The 23,490-nt window shown below is 40.6% G+C and overlaps 1 protein-coding gene and 1 pseudogene across 4 annotated transcripts in view; both read right to left on the bottom strand.

The window, feature by feature from the left end:
* Positions 1-23,490, bottom strand: part of LOC106844857 (UDP-glucuronosyltransferase 1-6-like) — a 76,842-nt gene that overhangs the window by 32,791 nt on the left and 20,561 nt on the right. The window contains exon 1 of one of the 4 annotated variants that reach the window (XM_070489351.1): positions 1,338-2,308. The exons of the other annotated variants lie outside the window; for them this stretch is intronic. Within the exon in view, the coding sequence (XP_070345452.1) occupies positions 1,338-2,075 (738 nt within the window). The 5' untranslated portion in view covers positions 2,076-2,308. Of the gene's footprint in view, positions 1-1,337; positions 2,309-23,490 lie in introns of those variants that run through there. 4 annotated transcript variants of the gene reach the window in all.
* On the bottom strand, positions 11,713-13,082 carry LOC123278562 (UDP-glucuronosyltransferase 1-6 pseudogene; annotated as a pseudogene).

Here is a 23,490-nt window from a genome sequence, read left to right on the forward strand (position 1 = left end):
TTTTTCATAGTGTTGAATGATTTCATTATCTGAGGAAAAGAAGTTGATTTGGATCACTTTATAATTACAAATACAAGGAGATAATTACATTTGTACACAATGTTCCCTGTGGTGTCACATTGGGATGACAACTGAGATACAAATGTCAGTCAAGCACAGAGAAGGGTTCACGGTGCCCACAAAGTTCATTCACTGCCATCTGGTTTCTCAATAGGACCAAACAACTGTTTTTGCCAAAGTAGAATGTTTGGTCCAAGGTACCAAAAATAATATTATTTTCCTTCTTAAGTCAAATGTTTCCTATTACTCTTTTCCTTATTAACTTCTTGGTTAAATTTTCCTTACACACAGGTTTTCTATTCCTGCCCCGTGCTCCTGGAACCAGTCCACTTATGCTCATCCCCCAGCCCCCACCGCCTCTCAGAATGACTCCCAACTGTCCAAAGTGTCAACAAGAAATGGGCAGGTGTTCAAGGAGGGTGGGAAGGGTCTTTGGGACCTACTGAGGCTTTCTCTTGAAGAAAAAAGCATTGAAAAAGGATTCTGGTGGGAAAGACACAGTGGTCTGAAGGCCTTCAACAGTGGAAATATTAAAACAAAAAAACCCAAAGTTCTCAAGTGTTTATTTTCCAAAGTAGCCTTGGGTCCTCTTTCCCATGTGTCAGGAGGGTATCTTGAAACAATTTCCTTAGGTCAGAGGTCAACACACTTTTTCTGTAGCGTCAGATTATAAATACGTAGGCTCAGTAGGACACAAACATCTCTGTGACCTGTTCCTTGTTGTTATTGTTTCTCACATTCCCACGTGTTTAAAACACGATACCATCCTTAGCTCTAGGCCTATAACAATAGCTCTCTGGGCAGATTTGGTCCACCAGCTGTCATTTGCTGATCCCTGGTTTAGGGCCCATGGAAAATGCAGGGCACAGATGTGGGAGAAGGAGTTTGATATGGACTATCCTCTTAGCTCTGCATCCTCTTGGTCAAAACTTCACCTGTTTTCTCAAAAGATACTGTAGGATTTGGACTGGAAGCTTCTAAGATTCCTTCTATGATTCTGTGACTGTCCCCAGATTACCTAGCTAAAGCCATCTCCTGCTGTTGATGTCACGAGCCCTGTCTCCATTCAAAACCTCAACATCATCAAAACCTCTGCCTCAGATCTCCTACATACCCCCTAATCTGAGCTTGGCATCCTCTTCTTGCTGCTGGTTCTTCAGATCGCCATCCCAGTTCATAGTCAGCTTGAGGAGCCGAATGACAGGGAAGACCGAATGTGAAAGAATGATGTCTGCCCACAAACAACAGGGGCAATCCAAAAGAAATAAACCACCCACCTGAGGCAGGACTCCATCCTTGTTGCAGTTGACCCCTCCAATGAAGACCATGTTGGGCATGACTGGTCTTGGATACTCAAACACAGAGTCGTATCTTAACAGCCAAATGGAGCCCTTCTGATATAAGGCGGGTAAGTGCACATCTCTCTTGAGGATATGAGATGCAAGTTCTTCATACTTTGAATACAGACAGTAAAATAGGAGTTTCTCCAAGTAACTAACGAGGAAGTTGGACACACGTTGGAGGAAAGTCATCCTGTCTGAGAACTGGGTGTAGCACCTGGGAGTGTAGGACACCGGGTTTGGGCTTCTGGTGAACCCATACTCCAGGGAACATGGGAAACCCCTGAAGAGGTACATTGAGGGCAGGCCCAGGTAGTCAGCCAGGATCACCCCACAGGGTAAGGCCGGGTCTGTGAAAAGGGCATCGAAATTGCTCTCCCTGAGGAAACTCAGGGTCTCAGAGTTGTTCAGGAGGCTCTGGCAGTTGAAGAAGCACAGCTCCATAACCACCATGGTATTCCTGTACTCAGTCTGAACAGCATCCAGGAGCCATCTCTTAACAAAGTGATTGTTGCCAAATGAGTGGAAACGGCTCACCATCTCTTCCTCGTCATAGGGCACTGGATAGATTCTTCTTGTGTAGTATTTCGATTCTTTCACAAGACAATTGACTTCTGGCACCAGCACCACGATGTCATGCCCCTTCTCACTGAGAAGCTCAATTATGTCCTTCATACTGAGCCAGTGGCTTCCATCCTGAGGGACTACCAGCAGCTTGTCACCTACAGCCACGCCCCCCAACAATAAGAAGAAAACCCCTGCAGAAACTCTCCAAAATGCACAGAGAAAGCAGGCTATGCTGGAGGGAGTGCAGGCAGCAACAAGAATGACTACTGACACTCCCTTAACTGCACAGCTCCTGCCTATATTCTCTAAACAAAATAAACAATGTTCTCGACACGCCCTGCCTTCCTTCCTTGCTCTGAATATTGCCCAATGATATGAAAGAACCTAAATTAATGTTTAACCATTTCTAAGCACACAATTAACTTGAACTAACATGGGCAGGGTAGATTCTTCCTGAGGCCTCTGAGAATCAGTTTCAGGCCCTCTCCTAGCTCCTGATGGTTAGCGGGCCATCTTTGGCTTTATTTGGCATTAGAAGCATCACTCCTCTCTGCTTTCCTGTTCCCCTTCTCTCTGTGTGTGTCTGTGCCCAAATTTCCCCTTTTTATAAGGACATCAGCCATATTGGATTAGGGCCCATCCTCACAAAGATCTCATCTTAACATAGCTAACACTGTGTTTAATCTTTTGGGGAATCTCCCTGCTCTTTTTATAGTGGTCATGTCAATTTGCATTCCCATCAGCAGTGCACAAGGGTTCTCTTTTCCTCACATCCTCACCAACACTTATAATCTCTTGTCTTTTGGATGATAGCCACCCTAACAGGTGTGCAGTGATATCTCATTGTGGTGTTGATTTGCATTTTCCTGATGATTATGATGCTAAGCATCTTTTCATGTACCTGTTGGCCATTTGTGAGGCCAGTAATATTCTGAGACCAAATCCAGATAAAAGCTTCATAAGAAAATAAAACTACACACCAATATCTCCTATGAATATACATGAATATACAATAAAATACTATCTAACCAAATCCAGTAACAAGTAAAAAGAATTATACACCATGATCAAGTAGGATTATCACAGAAATACAAGGTTAGTTTAAACCTGAAAATTAATTAATGTGATATAACATATCATTAGAATAAAAGACAAAAACCACACATTCATTTCAATAGACACAGAAAAATCATTTGATAAAATCCAACTCCCTGTATGATAAGAACACTCAACAAACCAGGAGGAGAAGGGCATCTCCTCAATCTAGTGATCTGGGCATCTATTAAAAATCTCCTGTTGACACTTAATGGTGAAAGACTGAATACTTTCCCTTTAAGATCAGGAACAGGAAAAGGGTGTCCCCTCTTCTCACCTCTATTCAAGATGTTCTGGAACTTCTAGCCAGGAAAATTAGGCAAGAAAAAGAGATAGAAGTCATTCAGATTGGATAGGAAGAAGTAAAGCTATCTGTATTTGCAGATGACAAGATCTTGCATACATAATATCTTAAGAAAGCCACTAAAAACAAATTAGAACAAATACCAGTCCAGCAAGGTTGAAGAGTTGCAGGGTACAAAATCAATATACAAAAATCAATTGTATTTCTAGAATTTAGAGTTCAGAAAAGAACTCTCAAATTTATGGTCAAATGGTTTTTTTCCTCAAGAGTCCCAAGACAATTCATAGAGGAAAGAAATCTTTTCAACAAATGCTACTGGGACGAAGTGGATATGCATATGCCATACAATGAAGTTGGACCCTTACCTCACACCATGCACAAAAAATAACTCAAAATGGACCATAGACATCAATATAAGAGCCCAAACCATAAATATTACAAGAAAACAGGCAGAAGTCTTCTTGACCTTGGATTGGGTGATAGTTTTTTAAATATAACATCAAAAGCACAAGGAACAAAAAAAAATGAATAAATTTTACTCAATCAAAATTTAAAACTTTTGTGCTAGAAAGATGCCATCAAGAAAGAGAAAAGAAAATTCACAAAATAGGAGAAAAACCATATATCTGATAAAGTACTTGTGTCTAGAATACATAAAGAACTCTTACAACTCAAAAGAAAAAAATACATAGCCCAATTTAAAGCCTGCACAAAGGATTTAAACAGATATTTCCCCAAAGATATAGAAAGGCCAAGAAGCACATGAACAGATGCTCAACATAATAGTCATTAGGGAAATGCAAATAAAAACAATGAGATATCACTTCATACATATAATATTAAAACTGCAAAAAGTCAATGACAAAAATAAATATTAAGGGCACCAAGCAGAAGAAAACAACCTACAAAGGAAGCCCTAAGGCTTTCAGTGGATTTCTCAGAAGAAATCTTACAGTCTAGGAGAGTGGAATGATATATTCAAAATACTGAAAGACAAAAACTTTCAGCCAAGAATACACTATCCTACAAAATTATCCTTAAGATATAATGGAGAAATAAAAGCTTTCCCAGATAAACAAAAGCTGAACAAGTTCAAGGCCACTGGACCTGCCTTACAGGAAATGATGAAGGAAGCCCTCCTATCTGAAATAAAAAGGCAAAGGTTTAGAAAACTTTGAGCAAGGAGAAAAATAGGTAAAATCAGAAAACTCCAGTTCTCTATCAGAATAGGCTAGCTAACACTTATTAATAACATGAAAAATAAAGGGAAGGAAAGCATCAAAAATAACTATAAACGCTTCAATTTAGTCACAAAGTCACACCACAAAAAAGAACAATTTGTGACAACAATAACTTAGAAGGGAAAGAGGAATGGGATGGAAACAGGTTAGGCTAATGGATATAAGGGGTTATCAGAAAATGGACTATCTCTTCTATGAGATCTTTTATGCAAACCTCATGGTAACCACTAAACAGAAAAATCAGAGCAGAGCCACAAATCATAAATAAAGAGAAAACTATCACAGAAAACAACCAAACTGAGAGGGCAATCAGAAATACAAGGGAAAAGAAACAAAGGAGAAATATAGAACAACCAGAAAACAAGAGATAAAATGACAGCATTAAGCCCTCATATATCAGTAATCACTCTAAGTGTAAATACCTTGAATTCTCCAATCAAAATACACAGAGTAGCTGGATGGATTAAAAAGCAAGACCCAACAATATGCTGCCTCCAGGAAACACATCTCACTCTAAAGACAAACATAGGCTCAGAGTGAAGGGATGGAAGATGATACTCCAAGCAAACGGCTAGCAAGAGAAAGCATGTGTTGCCATACTTGTATCAGATAAAGCAGACTTCAAGATAAAACAGGCAATGAGAGACATAGAAGGGCAGTATATAATGATAAAAGGGACATTCCACCAAGAGGACATAATAACTTATGAATATATGTGAGGCCAGCATTACCCTGATATCAAAATCAGACAAAGACAACAAAAAAAAGGAAAATTACGGCTAATACCGCTGATGGGCATAAATGCAAAGATACTCAAAATATTAACAAATCGAATATAGCAATACATTAAAAGAATCATACAGCATGATCAAGTAGGATTTACTCCAGGGATGCAGGGATGGTTCAACATTTGCAAATCCATCAATATGATACAGCACATTAACAAAATGAGGAATAAAAATCACATGATGGTCTCAACAGATGCAGAGAAAACATTTGACAAGATCCAACACTGAGTAAAATGGTATAGAAGGAAAGTACCTCAACATAATAAAGGCCATATATGACAATCTCACAGTCAACATCATACTTAACAGTGAAAAACTGAAAGTCATCCCTCTGAGAACAGGAACTAGACAAGGGTGCCCACTCTCACCACTATTCAACATACTACTGGAGGTTTTGGCCAGAGCAATTAGGCAAGAAAAAGAAAGGAAAGGTATCCAAATTGGAAAGGAAGAAGTCAAACTCTTGCTGTTTGCTGATCATGTGATTCTATATATAGAAAACCATAAGGAATCCACCAGGAAACTATTAGAAATAATCAACAACTACAGCAAAGTTGCAGGGTACAAAATCAACTTACAAAAATCAGTTGCATTTCTATACACTAATAAGGAACTACCAGAAAGTCAAGAATACAATCCCATTTACAATTGCAACAAAAAGAATAAAATATCTACAAATAAATTTAACCAAGGAAGTGAAAGACCTGTACACTGAAAACTATAAGACATTACTGAAAAAAATCAAAGACAAAAAGAAATGGAAAGATATTCCACGCCCATGGATTCAAAGAATAACAGTTAAAATACCCATATTACTTAGACAATCTACAGTGTCAATGCAATCTCAATCAGAATCCCAATGACATTCTTCACGGATATATAACAAAGAATTCTAAAATTTACATAGAACCACAAAAGATCCCAAATAGCCAAAGCAATCCTGAGAAAAATGAACAAAAGCTGGAGGCATCACAATCCCTGACTTCAAAACATACTACAAAGCTATAGTAATCAAAACAGCATAGTACTGGTACAAAAACAGACATACAGACCAATGGAACAGAATTGAAAGCTCAGAAATAAAAACACACATCTGTGGACAGCTAATCTTCAACAAAGGAGCCAAGAACATACAATGGAGAAAGGAAAGTCTCTTCAATAAATAGTGTTAGGAAAACTGGACATCCACATGCAAAAGAATGAAAGTAGACCATTATCTTACAACATATACAAAAGTTAACTCAGGATGGATTGAAGATGTGAAGGTAAAACATGAAACCATAAAACTCCTAGAAGAAAACATACACAGTACACTCTTGGACATCAGTCTTAGCAGTATCTTTCAAATACCGTGTCTACTCAGGCAAGGGAAACAAAAGAAAAAATAGACAAATGGGACTACATCAGGCTAACAAGCTTCTACAAGGCAAAGGCAACCATGAACAAAATGAAAAGACAACCCATCAACTGGGAGAAAATACTTGCAAATCACATATCCAACAAGGGATTAATTTCCAAAATATATAAAGAACCCATATAACTCAACAACAAAAAACAAACAACCCAATTAAAAAATGAGCAGATTGGGGCTGGCCTCATGGCCTAGTGGTTAAGTTTGCATGCTTTGCTGCAGTGGCCCAGGGTTTCACTGGTTCGGATCCTGGGCGTGGACATGGTACCACTCATCAGACCATGCTGAGGCAGCATCCCACATGCCACAACTAGAAAGACCCACAACTAAAATATGCAACTATGTACTGGGGAGATTTGGGGAGAAAAAGCAGGGGAAAAAATGGGCAGAGGATATGAACAGACATTTTTCCAAAGAAGATACACAGATGGCCAACAGGCTCATGAAAAGATGTTCAACATCACTAATTGTTAGGGAAATGCAAATCAAAACTACAATGAGATATCACCTTACATCTGTCAGAATTTCTATAATTAACAAGACAAAAAATAACCAGTGTTGGAGAGGATATGGAGAAAACAGAACTCTCATCCACTGCTGGTGGGAATGCAAACTGGTACAGCCACTATGGAAAACAGCATCGAGATTTCTCAAAAAATTAAAAATGGAAATACCATAAAATCCACTTGTCCCACTCCCAGTATTTATCCAAAGAACATGATATCAACAATTTAAAGAGATTTATGCACCCCTATGTTCACTGCAGCATTATTCACAACACTTAAGACATGGAAGCACCCATAGTGCCCATCGACTGAGGATTGGATAAAGAAGATGTGGTATATATACAATGGAACACTACTTAGCTACAGAAAAGATCATAAAATCATGCCATTTGCAACAACATGGATGTACCTTGAGGGTATGATGTTAAACAAAATAAGCCAGACAGAGAAAGACAAAAATATGATTTCTATTCATATGTGGAGGATAAACAAACACATGAATAAGGAGAACAGATTAGTGGTTACCAGAGGGCCAGCGGGTCAGGTGGAGGACAAAAGGGGTAAAGGGGCACATATGTATGGTGATGGATAAAAACTAGACTATTGGGAGTGAGCACCATGCAGACTATACAGACACTGATACACAATAACGTACAACTGATATTACACAATGTTGTAAACCAATATGACCTCAATAAAATAACTGAAAACAAAATGTTCTGGATGTCTTGTAATCTCCAAAGATAACCAGTCATAAAACATAAACACAGTGTGTTGAAAGAGAAGCAAACCATTGAAGGCATTGCAGCCGTTGGTCTAAGTTATGTATTTTAAGAAATGCCTGTTAAGAACGACTTGGAATTTTGGGGTTTTGATCCCATGACTTGCCTAGAATGCAATCCTCAGCTCAGAAATAAATGCTGAGATTGCAGTCAAAGTGAGTATTGCTAGTAGAAACCCCTGTCGGGAGACAAGGTGAGCTCAGAGGGTGGGCAAAGGCTCTTTGATGCTCCCACATCTCCCAGCTGGGGGCACTGTTGGGTAGACACCGTTGATACACAGTTGGAATCTATTTAGATCACTGTTTCTCAACTTCAACAATATCGACATCAGGGGCCAGATAATTCTTTGGTGGGAGTTGGTGGGTGGGTATTTCTCACGCTTTGTAGAACTTTGAACAGCATCCCTGGACTCTATCTACTGGATGACAGTGTCATTCCCCAATTGTGATACCAAAGATATCTCCAGACATTGTACCCCAGGGGGCAAACAGCCCTAGTTTCAGAACCATTCTCTAGATGATTCCAGAACACAGGAGGAAAAAATGTGAGAACAGAAGACCTAGGACTAAGAAATTAGAATCCAGTTTTCTGGGAATGCACCCAAAAGAGTGTTGCAAGAAAACCACGTTGTCTTTATCACCTCGCAGAGAGAAAGTTTCACCCTGTATTGGGCTAAGGTCCAGGGAAGAAAGAGATAGGGCCACAGTCTCCTCTGACAGTCTAGCACTTTCTCCTGCTGCCCATTTGATCCTCAAACAACCCTGGGAGGGGTGAGCCAGAGGTTGTTGGCCCCGTGGTCAGATGAAGAGGCTGCAGTCCAGGCTGCATGGCCAGGAGGAGGCTGGTTGGACAGGCTGACTCATTATTCAGCTTGCTCTCTTCTCTTGCTGAGGCTGTGTCTTTCCAGGTGGTATAATGGGATAAAAGTGTGTCTGGAAACAGGCAACCTCGGGGTGGGAGGGTGACAAGGGAGTGAGTTCTTATCCTGCCCCTGCTCCTGGCTGCAGCCTGTGGCCTTAGGCAGCTCACTCAGTTTGCCTAGAAGCATCAGTTTGCTCCTTTATGTGAGAGAGTGGGACTACCTCCTGTCTGAGGGTCTCCATCCTGTTACTCCAGCCCGAAGCAGCCCTGTGCATCTGTGTTGCATTCACAGTTTTCCAAGTTCTCCCCTGAACTGGATCTTACCTGCCCACCACCACTTCTGGAGTGTTCCCATTGCAAAGATGGAGAAAGGAACACTCAGGAGTGAGCCACCTGCCTCAGCCACACAGCTGGGTTCCAATCCCTGTCTTGTAGCTCTTACTCTGCTAGTGTAAGGGGGACAAGCGAGGGATCCCTGGGGGCAGCAGGGGAGCGAAAGCTGGCCCTTCCGTGACTAAGCTCAGGCACAGGTGAGGTCTGCTTCACTCCCTCCCACAGAGGAGCCTGGGGAGAGAGGATATCCAGGTCCAGGAGCCCGACCTCTGGCTAGGATGTGCTTACAAGGCCTGTGTGCCCGTATAGGGAGAGTAGAAACCTCTCCTCAAACCTGTGAGCAGTTCTTTGCACTGCAAGCAGAAGAGACAACATTTACCTCTGAATTCCTTTCTTCTAAGAAAAGCCCTCCTACAGCCCATCTGATAATGAAATGTAAAGCAAAACTCTCTTCTAAAAATATTCATCTTGAGCCTCCCAAGAGGAAAAGATATTAGCCATGGGACAGATAGGTCTTAACTAAGGAGCAAGAAGGACAATGGAGAGAGTGTTCTAGCAGCTGGCCTGGATTGGAGCCACCACGGACAGAGAGAAAGGCACCTGGGACAATGTGACACAAGCAGAACTGCCTTGGGGGCAGGTGACAAGGTGCACAGGGCTGGAGAAGACGCCCTGGGCTGGAGAGGAGCCGGGATAAGCGGCTTCAGAACATCTGGGGCTGCCCCACGGCCCAGCCCCTGAAGGTCTCCCAGTGGGAACCACCAGCCATGTGGCCGAGGGGCTGCTCCAAGGGCATCTTGGGCAGAAACAACAGAAGAGCCCTGTGAGCAGGTTGAGTGCCTCCTTGGGCAGAGGAGGTGGGAGGAGCAGTGGGCAGAGTCACACCAACGTGGGCAGAGGTGGGAAGTAATCTGGTTTACTCTCCCCCATGGGCGAGGCTGGGAGCCCACAGGTCCCCAGAGAACGGGCTGACTTTCCTGGACCCCAAGTCTTAGCAAGATGCAGGGAATGTTCACCAGCCCTGGTTTTCCAAAGACTTTGCACATTTTTAAAAGAAATATTTGAGTGTTTGTTTTAAGTTAGGGCAACGGTTACTCATAAAACATTCTTGCTGATTTCATTCACAAAATTGAATTTCAATGTTTATTAATTTGAATGCTTTGGATTATTTATGAAGTTAAATGTCTTTTCAAACTTTTATTGTCCATTCGTGTTGTGTTTTGTTTATCTTTTTCCTGATCATGTTACTTGCCTACCAAGGAGTGGGGTTTACATTTTAGCTATAAATCATGCTTCCATTTTTTCTGATCTCTGATACATCTTCTTTTTTTAAATAAGTTATTGAGATAAGCTGACATAACAAATAATGTGAAGAATTCAGTGGCATTTAGGACATTCACAATGTTGTACAATCAGCACTTCTCTATGATCCCAGAACATTTTCATAACTCCAGTGTGCAGATTTTTTTCACAGTGTTGAAACAGTTTGGTTACCTGACCAAAGAAACTTGATTTTGATCGCTTTATAATTACAAATACAAGGGGATAATTACATATGGTACAGAATGTTCCCTGTGGTGTCACCTTGGGATGACAACTGAGATACAAATGTCAGTCAAGCACAGAGGAAGGTTCACAGAGCCCGTAAGTTTCATACACTGCCATCTGGTTTCTCAATAGGACTAAACACAACTCTTTTCACAAAAATATAACAGTTGGTCCAAGGTACCAAAAATGATGCTTTTCTTTCTTATGACAAATATTTCTTATTATGCTTTTGCTTATTAACTTCTTGGTTAAATTTTCCTGACATACAGGTTTTCTACTCCTGCCCCATGCTCCCTGGAACCAGTCCACTTATGCTCATTCCCCGGCCCCCACTGCCTCTCACAATGACTCCAACTGTCCAAAGGGTCAACAAGAAATGGGCAGGTGTTCAAGGAGGGTGGGAAGGGTCTTTGGGACCTACTGAGGCTTCCTCTCTGAAGAAAAAAGCATTGAACAACAGGATTCTGGTGTGAAAGACACAGTGGTCTGAAGCCCTTCAACAGTGGAAATGTTAAAACAAAAAAACCCAAAGCTCACAAGTTTCCATTTTCCATGTAGCTCTGGGCCCTCTGCCCCACGTGTCAGGAGGGCATCTAGAAACACCTGCCTTAGTCAGAGGTCAACACACTTTTTCTGCAAAGGGTCAGAGAGGAAATATGTAGGCTCAGCAGGCCATACACCTCTCTGTCACCTATTCTTTGTTCTTGCTGTTTTTCACATCCCTTTAAGAATCTGAACACCATCCTTAGCTCTGGGCCATGTAACATCAGGCCTGTGGGAAGATTTGGTCCACCACCTGTCATTTGCTGACCCCTGCTTTAGGGTGCAGGGAAAATGTCTGGCTCAGACAAGAGGAAAGGGTTTTGACCTGGACTATCCTCTTAGCTCTGCATCCTCTTGGTCAAGCCTTCAACTCTTCTCTCGATGCACACTGTAAGATCTGGACTGGAAACTTCTCAGGCTCCTTCTATGATTCTGTCACTGTCCCCAGAGTATCTAGCTAAAGCCATCTCCTGCTATTGGTGGCATGAGCCATGTCTTCATTCAAAACCTCAACATCATTCAAAACCTCTGCCTCAGATCTCCTACATGCCACTATTCCAAGCCTGGCATCCCCTTTTCGATGCTGGTTATTCCAACAGCCATCCCAGGTGAGAGTCGGCTCAAGGAGACAAATGACAGGGAAGACAGAGCGTGTAAGAACAATGTCAGCCCACAAAGAACAGGGGCAATCCAAAATAAATAAACCACCCACCTGAGACAGGACTCCATCCTTGTTGCAGTTGACCCCTCCAATAAAGACTATGTTGGGCATGACTGGTTTTGGATACTCAAACACAAAGTCATATCTTAACAGCCAACTAGAACCCTTCTGATATAAGGCGGGTAAGTGCTCATCTCTCTTGAGGACATTCATGTGAGGTCTTCATACTTTGAATACACACAGTAAAATAGGAGTTTCTCCAAGTAACTAACGAGGAAGTTGACCACACATTGGGCGAGAATCATCTGGTCTGAGAACTGAGTGTAGCACCTTGGAGGTAGGACACGGGGTTTGAGCTTCTGGTGAACTAGCACTCCAGGGAACATGGGAAGCCCCTGAAGAGGTACACAGAGGGCAGGCCCAGGTATTCAGCCAGGATCACCCCACAGGGTAAGGCCGGGTCTGTGAAAAGGGCATCGAACTTGCTCTCCCTGAGGAAACTCAGGGTCTCAGAGTCATTCAGCAGGCTCTGGCAGTTGGTGAAGTACATGCGGATAACGATCATGGTATTCCTGTACTCGATCTGAGCAGCATTCAGGAGCCATCTCTCAGCAAAGTGATTCTTTCCAAAAGAGCGGTAACGGCTCACCATCTCTTCCTCATAGTAGGGCACTAGATAGATTCTTCTCGTGTAGTATTTAGATTCTTTCAGAAGCAAATTGACTTCTGGCACCAGCACCACGCCGTCATGCCCCTTCTCACTGAGAGGCTCAATTATGTCCTTCATACTGAGCCAGTGGCTTCCATCCTGAGGGACCACCAGCAGCTTGTCACCTACAGCCACGCCCCACAGCGATAAGAAGAAAACCCCTGCAGAAACTCTCCAAACTGCACGGAGAAGGCAGGCCATGCTGGAGGGAGTGCAGGTAGCAACAAGCATGACTACTTACACTCCCAAACCTCTGGGTTCCTGCCTAGTTTCCTAAACAAACAGACCAGAGCTCTCCACACGCCCACCTACTCTCCTTGCTCTGAATTTTGAACTTTGATATAAAAGAACCTAAATTAATGTTTAACCATTTCTAAGCACACTGCTAACTGGAACCAACAAGGCCCCTTAGCAGCTTTTGCCTGAGCTTCTTGGTTTAATTTTCTCTTTATCTCCATCAATCTGCTTCTCCTTCTCCAGAACAGTTACAGTTCCAGACAATTTGGAGAGGGCCCTGGATGCCTGCCCAGCCCTCTGTCCTGAGCTCTCTGGATTCTGCAGTATTGATGAAGACATCAGCTCTCAATGCTTCTCCACTTCCTCCTCAACCTTTCTCAGAGCACAAAGGAAGTATTAACAGATGCCAGATTCGCGGTTTGAAATAACACAATAGGGTTTCTCACTCCACATCAAGGCGTGGGCAGGGTAGATTCCTCCTGAGGGCTCAGAGGGAGAATCTGTTCCAGCCCCTCTCCTGGCTCCTGGTTGTTAGGGGGCAGTCTTTGGTTTTACCTGGCATTAGGAGCATCACTTCCTCTCTGTCTTCATGTTCACCATTCTCCCTGTACATGTCTGTGTCCAATTTTCTCCTTTTTATATGGACACCAGTTACATTGGATTTGGGCTCCTCCCCACAATGATCTCATCTTAACTTATATAACAACCATATTTACTCGTTGTTTTTTTTTTTTAAAGATTGGCTCCTAAGCTAACATCTGTTGCCAATCTTCTCTCTTTCTTTTTTTTTTTTCTTTCTTCTTCATCTCCCCAAAGCCCCCAAGTACATAGCCGTATATCCTCATTGTAGGTCCTTCTGGAACTGCTATATGGGACATCACCTCAGCATGGCGTGATGAGCGGTGCCACGTCCACACCCAGGATCTAAACCGGCAAAACCCTGGGCCGCCGAAATAGAGTGCATGAACTTAACCACTCGGCCATGGGGCCGGCCCCATATTTACTCTTTTGAGCAACCTCCATAATGTTTCCCATGGTGACTGCATCAATTTACATTCTTACCAACAGTGCACAAGTGTTTCCTTTTCTTCACATCTTCGCCAACATTTATTCTCTCTTGTCTTCTTGATGACAGCCACTCTAACAAGCGTGCAGAAATATATCATTGTGGTTTCGATTTGCATTTCCCCGATGATTAGTGATGCTGAGCATCTTTTCATGCACCTGTTGGCCATTTGTAAGGCCAGTAATATTCTGAGACTAAAGCCAGAAAAAACCTTCATAAGGAAATAAGACAACACACCGATTACACATCTATATTATGAATATAAACGCAAAAGTCCTCAACAAAATACTATCAAACCAAACCCAGTAACAAGTGAAAAGGATTATACACCATGATCAAGTGGGATTATCCCAAGAATACAAGGTTGGTTTAAACCTGAAAATTAGCTAATGTCCTGTACTGTATCATTACAATACATGCTCATCGCATTAGACAAAAAAAGCATTTGACAAAATCCAAGCCCCTGTGTGATAAGAACCCTCAACAAACTAGGAATAAAAGAGCATGTCCTCAATCTAGTGATCTGGGTATCTGTTAAAAATCTCAAATTAACACTTAAGGGTGAAAGACTGAAAGCTTTCCCCTTAAGACCAAGAACAAGAAAAAGATGTCACCACTTCTTGCTTCTATTCAACACGTACTGGAGGTTCTGGTCAGGACAATTAGGCCAGAAAAAGAGAGAAAATATCCAGATTGGAAAGGAAGAATTAAAGCTATCTATTTTCAGATGACAAGATCTTGTATACAGAAAATCCTAAGGAATTCACTGGAAAAAAAACCATTAAAACAAATACAATTTCAGCAAGGTGTCAGGGTACAAGACCAATATACAAAAATCAATTGTATTTCCAGAATTGGGAGTAGAAAAATAAACCCTCACATTTATGGTCAACTGATTTTCCACAAGGGTCCCAAGATAATTCAAAAGGGAAAGAAATCCTTTCAACGAGTGCTACTGGGACAAGTGGGCATCCATATGTAAAAAAAGTGAAGTTGGGCCCTTACCTCACACCATACATAAAAACTATCTCAAAATGGACCAAAGACTTCAACATAAGAGCCCAAACCATAAATATTAGAAGAAAACAAGCATAAGTCCTCTTGGCCTTGGATTTGGCAATGGTTTTTTAAATATAACATCAAAAGCACAAGCACCAAAAGAAATCAATTGTACTTGATTAAAATTTTAAACTTTTGTGCTTCAAAGACACCATCAAGAAAGCAAAAAAGACAACACACAAAATAGGAGAAAAAACATATACATGTATCTGATAAAGTGCTTGTATCTAGAATATATAAAGATCTCTTACAACTCAACAACAAAAAAAACCCTCAATTTAAACAACGTACAAAGGATTTGAATAGATATTTCTCCAAAGACACAGAAATGCCAACAAGCATGTGAACAGATGTTCAACATAATAGTCATTATGGAAATCCAAATAAAAACAATGAGATATCACTCCATACATGCTAAGATACCTATAAAAAAATTTTAGTGGAAAATAATAAGTGTTGGCAAAGATGTGGAGAAATTGGAACCCTCACAAATCACTGGTGGGAGTGTAATATGGTTCGGCCACTGTGGAAAATAGTTTGGCAGTTCCTCAGTAAATTGAACACAGAATTCTCATATGACCCAACAATTCCACTCCTGAGTACACACACAAAAGAACTGAAAACAAGTGTTCAAACAAAAACTTGTACACAATTTCTGAGAGCAGCACTATTCACAATAGCAAACAGTCGAAACCCAAATGTCCAGCAACTGATGAATTAATAAAATGTAGTCTATTCACACAAAAGAATATTCTTTGGTCATAAAAAGGAATGAAGTACTTGTACATGCTACAATGTAGATGAACCTTGAAAGCATTAAGCTAAGTAAAGAAGCCACACATGAAATGTTAGATATTGTATGATTCCATTTATATGAAATATCCAGAATAGGTGAATCCATAGGGACAGAAAGCAGATTGGTGGTTGCCAAGGGCTGGTGGCGGGGAGAATGGAAAATGACTGATAATGCATATGGGGTTTCTTTTGTGGGTAATTGAAAATGTTCTAAAATTGATTATGGGTGTTTGCACAACTCTGAATAAATTAAAAACCACTGACTTGTAAACTTTGAATGAATTGTATAGTATGTGTATTGTACCTCAAGAAAGTGGGTTTTTTTTAATATTCACTTGATCTCATTTTTCTAGAATTATTTAAATTATTGATCACCAAGTCTCTATTCTTTCAGTGATTTATGCTGAATACTTGTTTAACCCTGACTATTCTAGCATTTAGCCACTCATTAGATAATTACTTATTAACAGAAAGAGAGCTGTTAAATGTTCAGGATGGAGGAGTGACTGACGTCAGCATCATGGCGGAGTGAGCTGTTCCCTTTGTCTCTCCTCTCTAAGTTACAGCTAAATGGGCGTACATTAACCAACAAAAAACATCCCTACACAACACAACACAACAGGACACCTGAGAGATCCACACAGCTATACAGCTGAACGTAGGTGGACTGGATCCCTGGCAAGCAGTAGAAGAAGGTGAGCAGATCTGTCGCACTCCCAGAGACAGCGAACCAGGTTGCAGATCCTCCCACAGAAGCTGGCATGACTTTGAGTGGAGATGGGGACAGACTGGCCCACATGTGAATGCTTTTGGAGTGGTAGCCCGGCCTGCAGGAGCACCCACCTACCGAGGCAGCCCCACATGAGTGAACTCTCCTGACTGAGTGATAGCAGCTCAGCCCCCATGAAGGCATCTTGCCCCCCCAACACAGCACCCTGCCCACCAAGCACAAACACCCCAGGCATGTGAGTGCAACATACCCAGCAGCTATAGTCAGCCCACACCAAGGCAGAGCATCCCAAATGGGACAACTTCCAGCAGATGGGCAGGATAACAAAACACAGCTCCCGTCCACCCCAGCAGTGGCAGATGGAATCTGACAACTGATTTTCCTACAACATGCTGGTAGAGGATCGATTCATCAAAAAACATGAAGAACTACAGTAAAATTGCACAGCAGAGGGAAAAGGACAAGTCTCCAGAAACAAATCCTGAAGTTACAGAAGATCAGAATCTAAATGGTAGAGAATTCAACATAGTTGTCATAAAGAAACTCAGCAAGTTACAGGAAAACACAGAAAGGCAGTTCAATGAGCTCAGGAAGAAAATTAACGAACAGAAGGAATACTTCACCAAAGAGATTGAAACCCTTAAAATATATATACAGAAATTATGGATATGAAGAACACAATTAATGAGATAAAAAATGCTGTAGAAACCATAAAAAATAGAGTAGACCTTATGGAGGACAGAATTAGTGAATCAGAAGATAGAAATAGAGAAATGCTTCAGGTGGAGGAGGAGAGAGAACTAAGATTTTTAACAATGAAAAAATTCTTTGAGAAATATATGTCTTGATTCGGAGAAGTCACATAAGGATGATAGGTATTCCAGAGGGAGGAGAGAGGGAGAAAGGAGCAGAGAGCTTGTTCAAAGAAATAATAGCTGAGGATTTCCCAAACCTGGGGCAGACTCTGGACCTACAAGTATATGAAGCCAATAGAACTCTTAATTACATTAATGCAAAAAGACCTTCTCCAAGGCATATAACACTAAAATTGTCAAAAGTCAATGAGAAAGAAAAAATATTAAAGGCACCAAGCAGAAGAAAATAAACTAGAAAGGAACCCCTACCAGGCTGTCAGCAGATTTCTCAGCAGAAACCTTACAGGCTAGGAGAGAATAGAATGATATATTCAAAATACTGAAAGACAAACACTTTCAGCCAAGAAGACTCTATCCAGTGAAATTATCTTTCAGATATTATCAAAAAATAAAAGCTTTCCCTGATAAACAAAAGCTGAGGGAATTCATTGCCACTAGACCTGCGTTAAAAGACATAATGAAGGAAGCTCTCCTACCTGAAACAAAAAGGCAAAGATTTAAAAAGATCTGAGCAAGGAGGTAAAGAGACAGATAAAATCACAAAATTGCAGCTGTCCATCAGAATAGGCTGGCAAACACTTAATCATAACATAAAAGATAAAGAAATGTAAAGCATCAAAAATAACTATAAACACTTCAATTTAGTCACAAACTCACAACATAAAATAAAGAATTATTTGTGACAATAATAATTCAGAAGGAGGAGAGGAAAGGGATGAAAACTGCTTACATTAATGGAAATAAGAGGCTAACAGAAAATGGACTAACTCATCTATGCGATCTTTTATACAAACCTTATGGTAACCACTAAACAAAAAATCAGAGCAGAGCCACAAATCATTAAAAAAGAGAAAACTGAGAACATCATCACAGAAGACACCAAATTGAAATGGCAGTCAGAAATACAAGAGAATAGACACAATGGAAATATAGAACAACTGGAAAACAAGAGACAAAATGGCAGTATTAAGCCCTCAAAAATCAATAACATTATAAATGTAAATAGATTGGATTTTCTGATCCAAAGACGCAGAGCAGCAGGATGGATTAAAAAACAAGACCCAACAGGGGTCTGCCCAGTGGTGCAGCAATTAAGTTCACACATTCCACTTCAGCAGCCTGGGGTTCGACAGTTCGGATCCCAGGTATAGACCTACACACTGCTTGTTAAGCCATGCTGAGGCAGGCATCCCACATATAAAGTAGAGAAAGATGGGCATGGATGTTAGCTTAGGGCCAGTCTTCCTGAGCAAAAAGAGGAGGATTGGTGGCAGATGTTAGCTCAGGGCTAATCTTCCTCAAAAAAAAAAAAAAGACCCAACGATATGCTGCCTCCAGGAAACACATCTCACCTCTAAAGGCAGACATGGGCTCCAAGTGGAGAGATGGAAGATGATACTCCAGGCAAATGGTTAGCAAAAGAAAGCATGTGTTGCCATACTTATATCAGACAAAGCAGACTTCAAGATAAAAATGAAAACGAGTGACAAAGATGGGCAGTATGTAATGATAAAAGGGACATTCCATCAAGAGGACATAACACTTATGAATAGATATACACCTAACACAGGAGCACCAAAGTATGTAAAGCAAACACTAACAGACCTAAAGGGAGAAATTGACAGCAACACAATAATAGTAGGAGACTGTAACACCCCACTTACATCAACGGCTAGATCATCCAGACAGAAAGTCAGCAAGGAAACAGAAGTCTTAAATGAAACACTAGAACAGATGGACTTGATATATTTAGAACATTCCATTGGAAAACAGCAGAATACACATCTTCTCAAGCGCACATGATACATTCTCAAAGATAAACCATATGTTGTGAAACAAGGCCAGCCTCAATAAATTTAAGAAGATTGAAATCATATCAAGCATCTTTTCTGACCACAATGCTATGAAACTAGAAATCAACTACAGGAGAAAAGCTGGGCAAGTCAGAGATATGTGGAGACTAAACAACATGCTAGTGAATAACCATTGGATCAACGAAGAAATCAAAGGAGAAATAAAAAAAGAACTGGAGACAAATGAAAATGAAAATATAACATACCAACTCTTACGGGATGCCACAAAAGCAGAGTTAAGAAGGAAATTTATAGCAATATATAGGCCTACCTCAACAAAAATCTCAAATAAATCATCTTGAATTACAGCTAACAGAACTAGAAGAAGAGCACACAAAGCCCAAAGTCAGCAGAAAGAAGGAAATCCTAAAAGTTAGAGCAGAAAGAAATGAAACAGAGACTGAGAAAACAACAGACACGGTCAACAAAACTAAGACTGGGTTCTTAGAGAAGACAGACAAAACTGGCAAACCCTTAGCCAGACTCACTAAGAAAAAAAGAAGGCTCAAAAAAATAAAATTAAAAAGGGGAGGAGAAATTACAGTGGATATCACAGAAATACAAAGGATTATAAGAGAATACTATGAATAACTATATGCCAACAAATTGGATAACCTAGAAGAAATGGATAAATTCTGAGAATCATATAACCTCCTCAAATGCAATCAAGAAGAAACAGAGAATCTGAATAGACTAATTACAAGTAAAGAGGTTGAAACAGTAATCAAAAACCTCCAAAAAACAAAAGTCCAGGACCAGATGGCTTCTCTGGAGAATTCTACCAAACATTCAAAGAAGATTTAATACTTATCCTTCTCAAACTATTCTGAAAAATTGGAAAAGGCGGGACAGTTTCTAACTCATTCTATGAGACCAGCATTACCCTGATACCAAAACCAGAGAAGGACAACACAAAAAAGGAAAATTATAGGCCAATATTGTTGATGAACATAGAAGCAAAAATACTCAACAAAACATTAGCAAATAGAATATGGCAATACATTAAAAGGATCACACACCATGATCAAGTGGGATTTATCCCAGGGATGCAGGGACAGTTCAACATCTGCAAATCCATCAATATGATACAGCACATTAACAAAATGAGGAATAAAAATCACATGATGATCTCAATAGATGCAGAGAAAGCATTTGACAAGATCCAACACTGAGTAAAATGGGTATAGAAGGAAAGTACATCAACATAATAAAGGTCGTATATGACAAACCCACAGTCAACATCATACTTAACAGTGAAAAACTGAAAGCCATCTCTTTGAGAACAGGAACTAGACAAGGGTGTCCACTCTCACCACTACTCAACATACTACTGGAGGTTTTGCCCATAGCAATCAGGCAATAAAAAGAAATAAAACGTATCTAAATTGGAAAGGAAGAAGTCAAACTCTTGCTGTTTGCAGATCATATAATTCTATATATAGAAAACCGTAAAGAATCCACTAGAAAACTATTAGAAATAATCAACAACTACAGCAAAGTTGCAGGGTACAAAATCAACTTACAAAAACCAGTTGCATTTCTATACTCTAATAATGAACCAGCAGAAAGAGAAGTCAAGAACAGAATCTCATTTAAAATGCAACAAAAAGAATAAAATATCTACAAATAAATTTAACCAAGGAAGTGAAAGACCTGTACACTGAAAACTATAAGACATGATTGAAAGAAATCAAAGAAGACATAAAGAAATGGAAAGATATTCCATGCTCATGGATTCGAAGAATAAACAGTTAAAATGTCCATATTATGCAACCCACAGACTCAGTGCAATCCCAATCAGAATCCCAATGACATCCTTCACAGATATACAACAAAGAATTCTAAAATTTACATGGAACTACAAAAGATCCCAAGTAGCCAAAGTAATCCTGAGAAAAATGGACAAAGCTGGAGGCATCACAATCCCTGTCTTCAAAATATACTACAAAGTTATAATAATCAAAACAGCATGGTACTGGCACAAAAACAGACACACAGATCAATGGAACAGAATTGAAAGCTCAGAAATAAAAACATACATCTGTGGACAGCTAATTTTTAACAAAAGAGCCAAGAACATACAACGGAGGAAGGAAAGTCTCTTCAATAAATGACGTTGGGCAAATGGGGCAGCCACATGCCAAAGAACAAAAGTAGACCATTATCTTACACGATACACAAAAATTAAGTCAAAATGGGTTAAAAACTTGAAGGTAAAACCTGAAACCATAAAATTCCTTGAAGAAAATATAGGTAGTGCACTCATTGACATCAGTCTTAGCAGTATCTTTCAAATACCATGTCTACTCAGACAAGGGAAACAAAAACAAATCCAACCTACAAGCTTCTGCAAGGCAAAGGAAACTGGGAACAAAATGAAAAGACAACCCATCAACTGGGAGAAAATACTTCCAAATCACATATCCAACAAGGGATTAATTTCCAAAATATATTCCAAAAGAATTCATACAACTCAACAACAAAAAACAAACAACCCAATCAAAAAATAAGCAGATTGGGGCTGGCCTCATGGCCTGGTGGTTAAGTTCGAACACACCGCTTTGGTGGCCCAGGGTTTCACTGGTTCGGATCCTGGGCGCGGACATGGCACCACTCATCAGACCATGCTGAGGCAGCGTCCCACAGGCCACAACTAGAAGGACCCACAACTAAAATATGCAACTATGTACTGGGGAGATTTGGGGAGAAAAAGCAGGGAAAAAAATGGGCAGAGGATATGAACAGACATTTTTCCAAAGAAGATACACAGATGGCCAACAGGCTCATGAAAAGATGTTCAACGTCACTAATCATCAGGGAAGTACAAATCAAAACTACAATGAAATACTACCTTACACTCACCAGAATGTCCATAATTAACAAGACAAAAAATAACACATTTTGGAGAAGATATGGAGAAAAGAGAACACTCATACACTGCTGGTGGGAATGCAAACTGGTGCAGCCACTATAGAAAACAGTATGGAGACGTCTCAAAAAAGTAAAAATGGAAATACCATACAATCCAGTTGTCCTACTCCTGGTATTTATCCAAAGAACATGATATCAACAATTTAAAGAGATTTATGCACCCCTATGTTCACTGCAGCATTATTCACAACACTTAAGACATGGAAGCACCCATAGTGCCCATCGACTGAGGATTGGATAAAGAAGATGTGGTATATATACAATGGAACACTACTCAGCCATAGAAAAAAAGACAAAATCATGCCATTTGCAACAACATGGATGGACCTTGAGGGTATGATGTTAAGCGAAATAAGCCAGACAAAGAAACATATGATTTCTATTCACGTGTGGAGGATAAACAAACACATGAAAAAGGAGAACAGATTAGTGGTTACCAGAGAGCCAGGGGGCCAGGGGGAGGACAAAAGGGGTAAAAGGGGCACATATGTATGGTGATGGATAAAAACTAGACTATTGGGAGTGAGCACCATGCAGACTATACAGACAGTGATATACAATAACGTACAACTGATATTACACAATGTTGTAAACCAATATGACCTCAATAAAATAACTGAAAATAAAATGTTCTGGATGTCTGTTAATCTCCAAGATAACCAGTCATAAAACATAAACACAATGTGTTGAAAGAGAAGCAAACCATTTAAGGCATTGCAGACATTGGCTTAACTCCCATGTTTAAAAAAATTGCCTGTTAAGAATGACTTGGCATTTTTGGGTTTTGATCCCATGACTTGCCTAGAATGCAATCCCCAGTTCACAAATAAAGGCTGAGACTGCAGCCTGAGTGAGTACTAGTAGTAGAGACCACTGTAGGGAGGCAAGGTGAGCTCAGAGGGTGGGCAAAGGATCCTTGCTGCCCCCACACCACCCAGCTGGGGGCCCTGCTGGGTAGAAACCACTGATATGCAATTGGAATCTATTTAAAGATTTTATTTTTCCTTTTTCTCCCCAAAGCCACCCAGTACATAGTTGTGTATTTTTAGTCGTGCGTCCTTCTAGTTGTGGCATGTGGGATGCCGCCTCAGCATGGCTTGATGAGCGGTGCCACGTCTGCGCCCAGGATCGGAACTGGCGAAACCCCCCTGGGCTGCCGAAGCAGAGCACTCGAACTTAACCACTCGGCCACCGG

The sequence above is a fragment of the Equus asinus genome, chromosome 19 (assembly GCF_041296235.1).
Source record: "Equus asinus isolate D_3611 breed Donkey chromosome 19, EquAss-T2T_v2, whole genome shotgun sequence".
Lineage (NCBI taxonomy): Eukaryota > Metazoa > Chordata > Mammalia > Perissodactyla > Equidae > Equus > Equus asinus.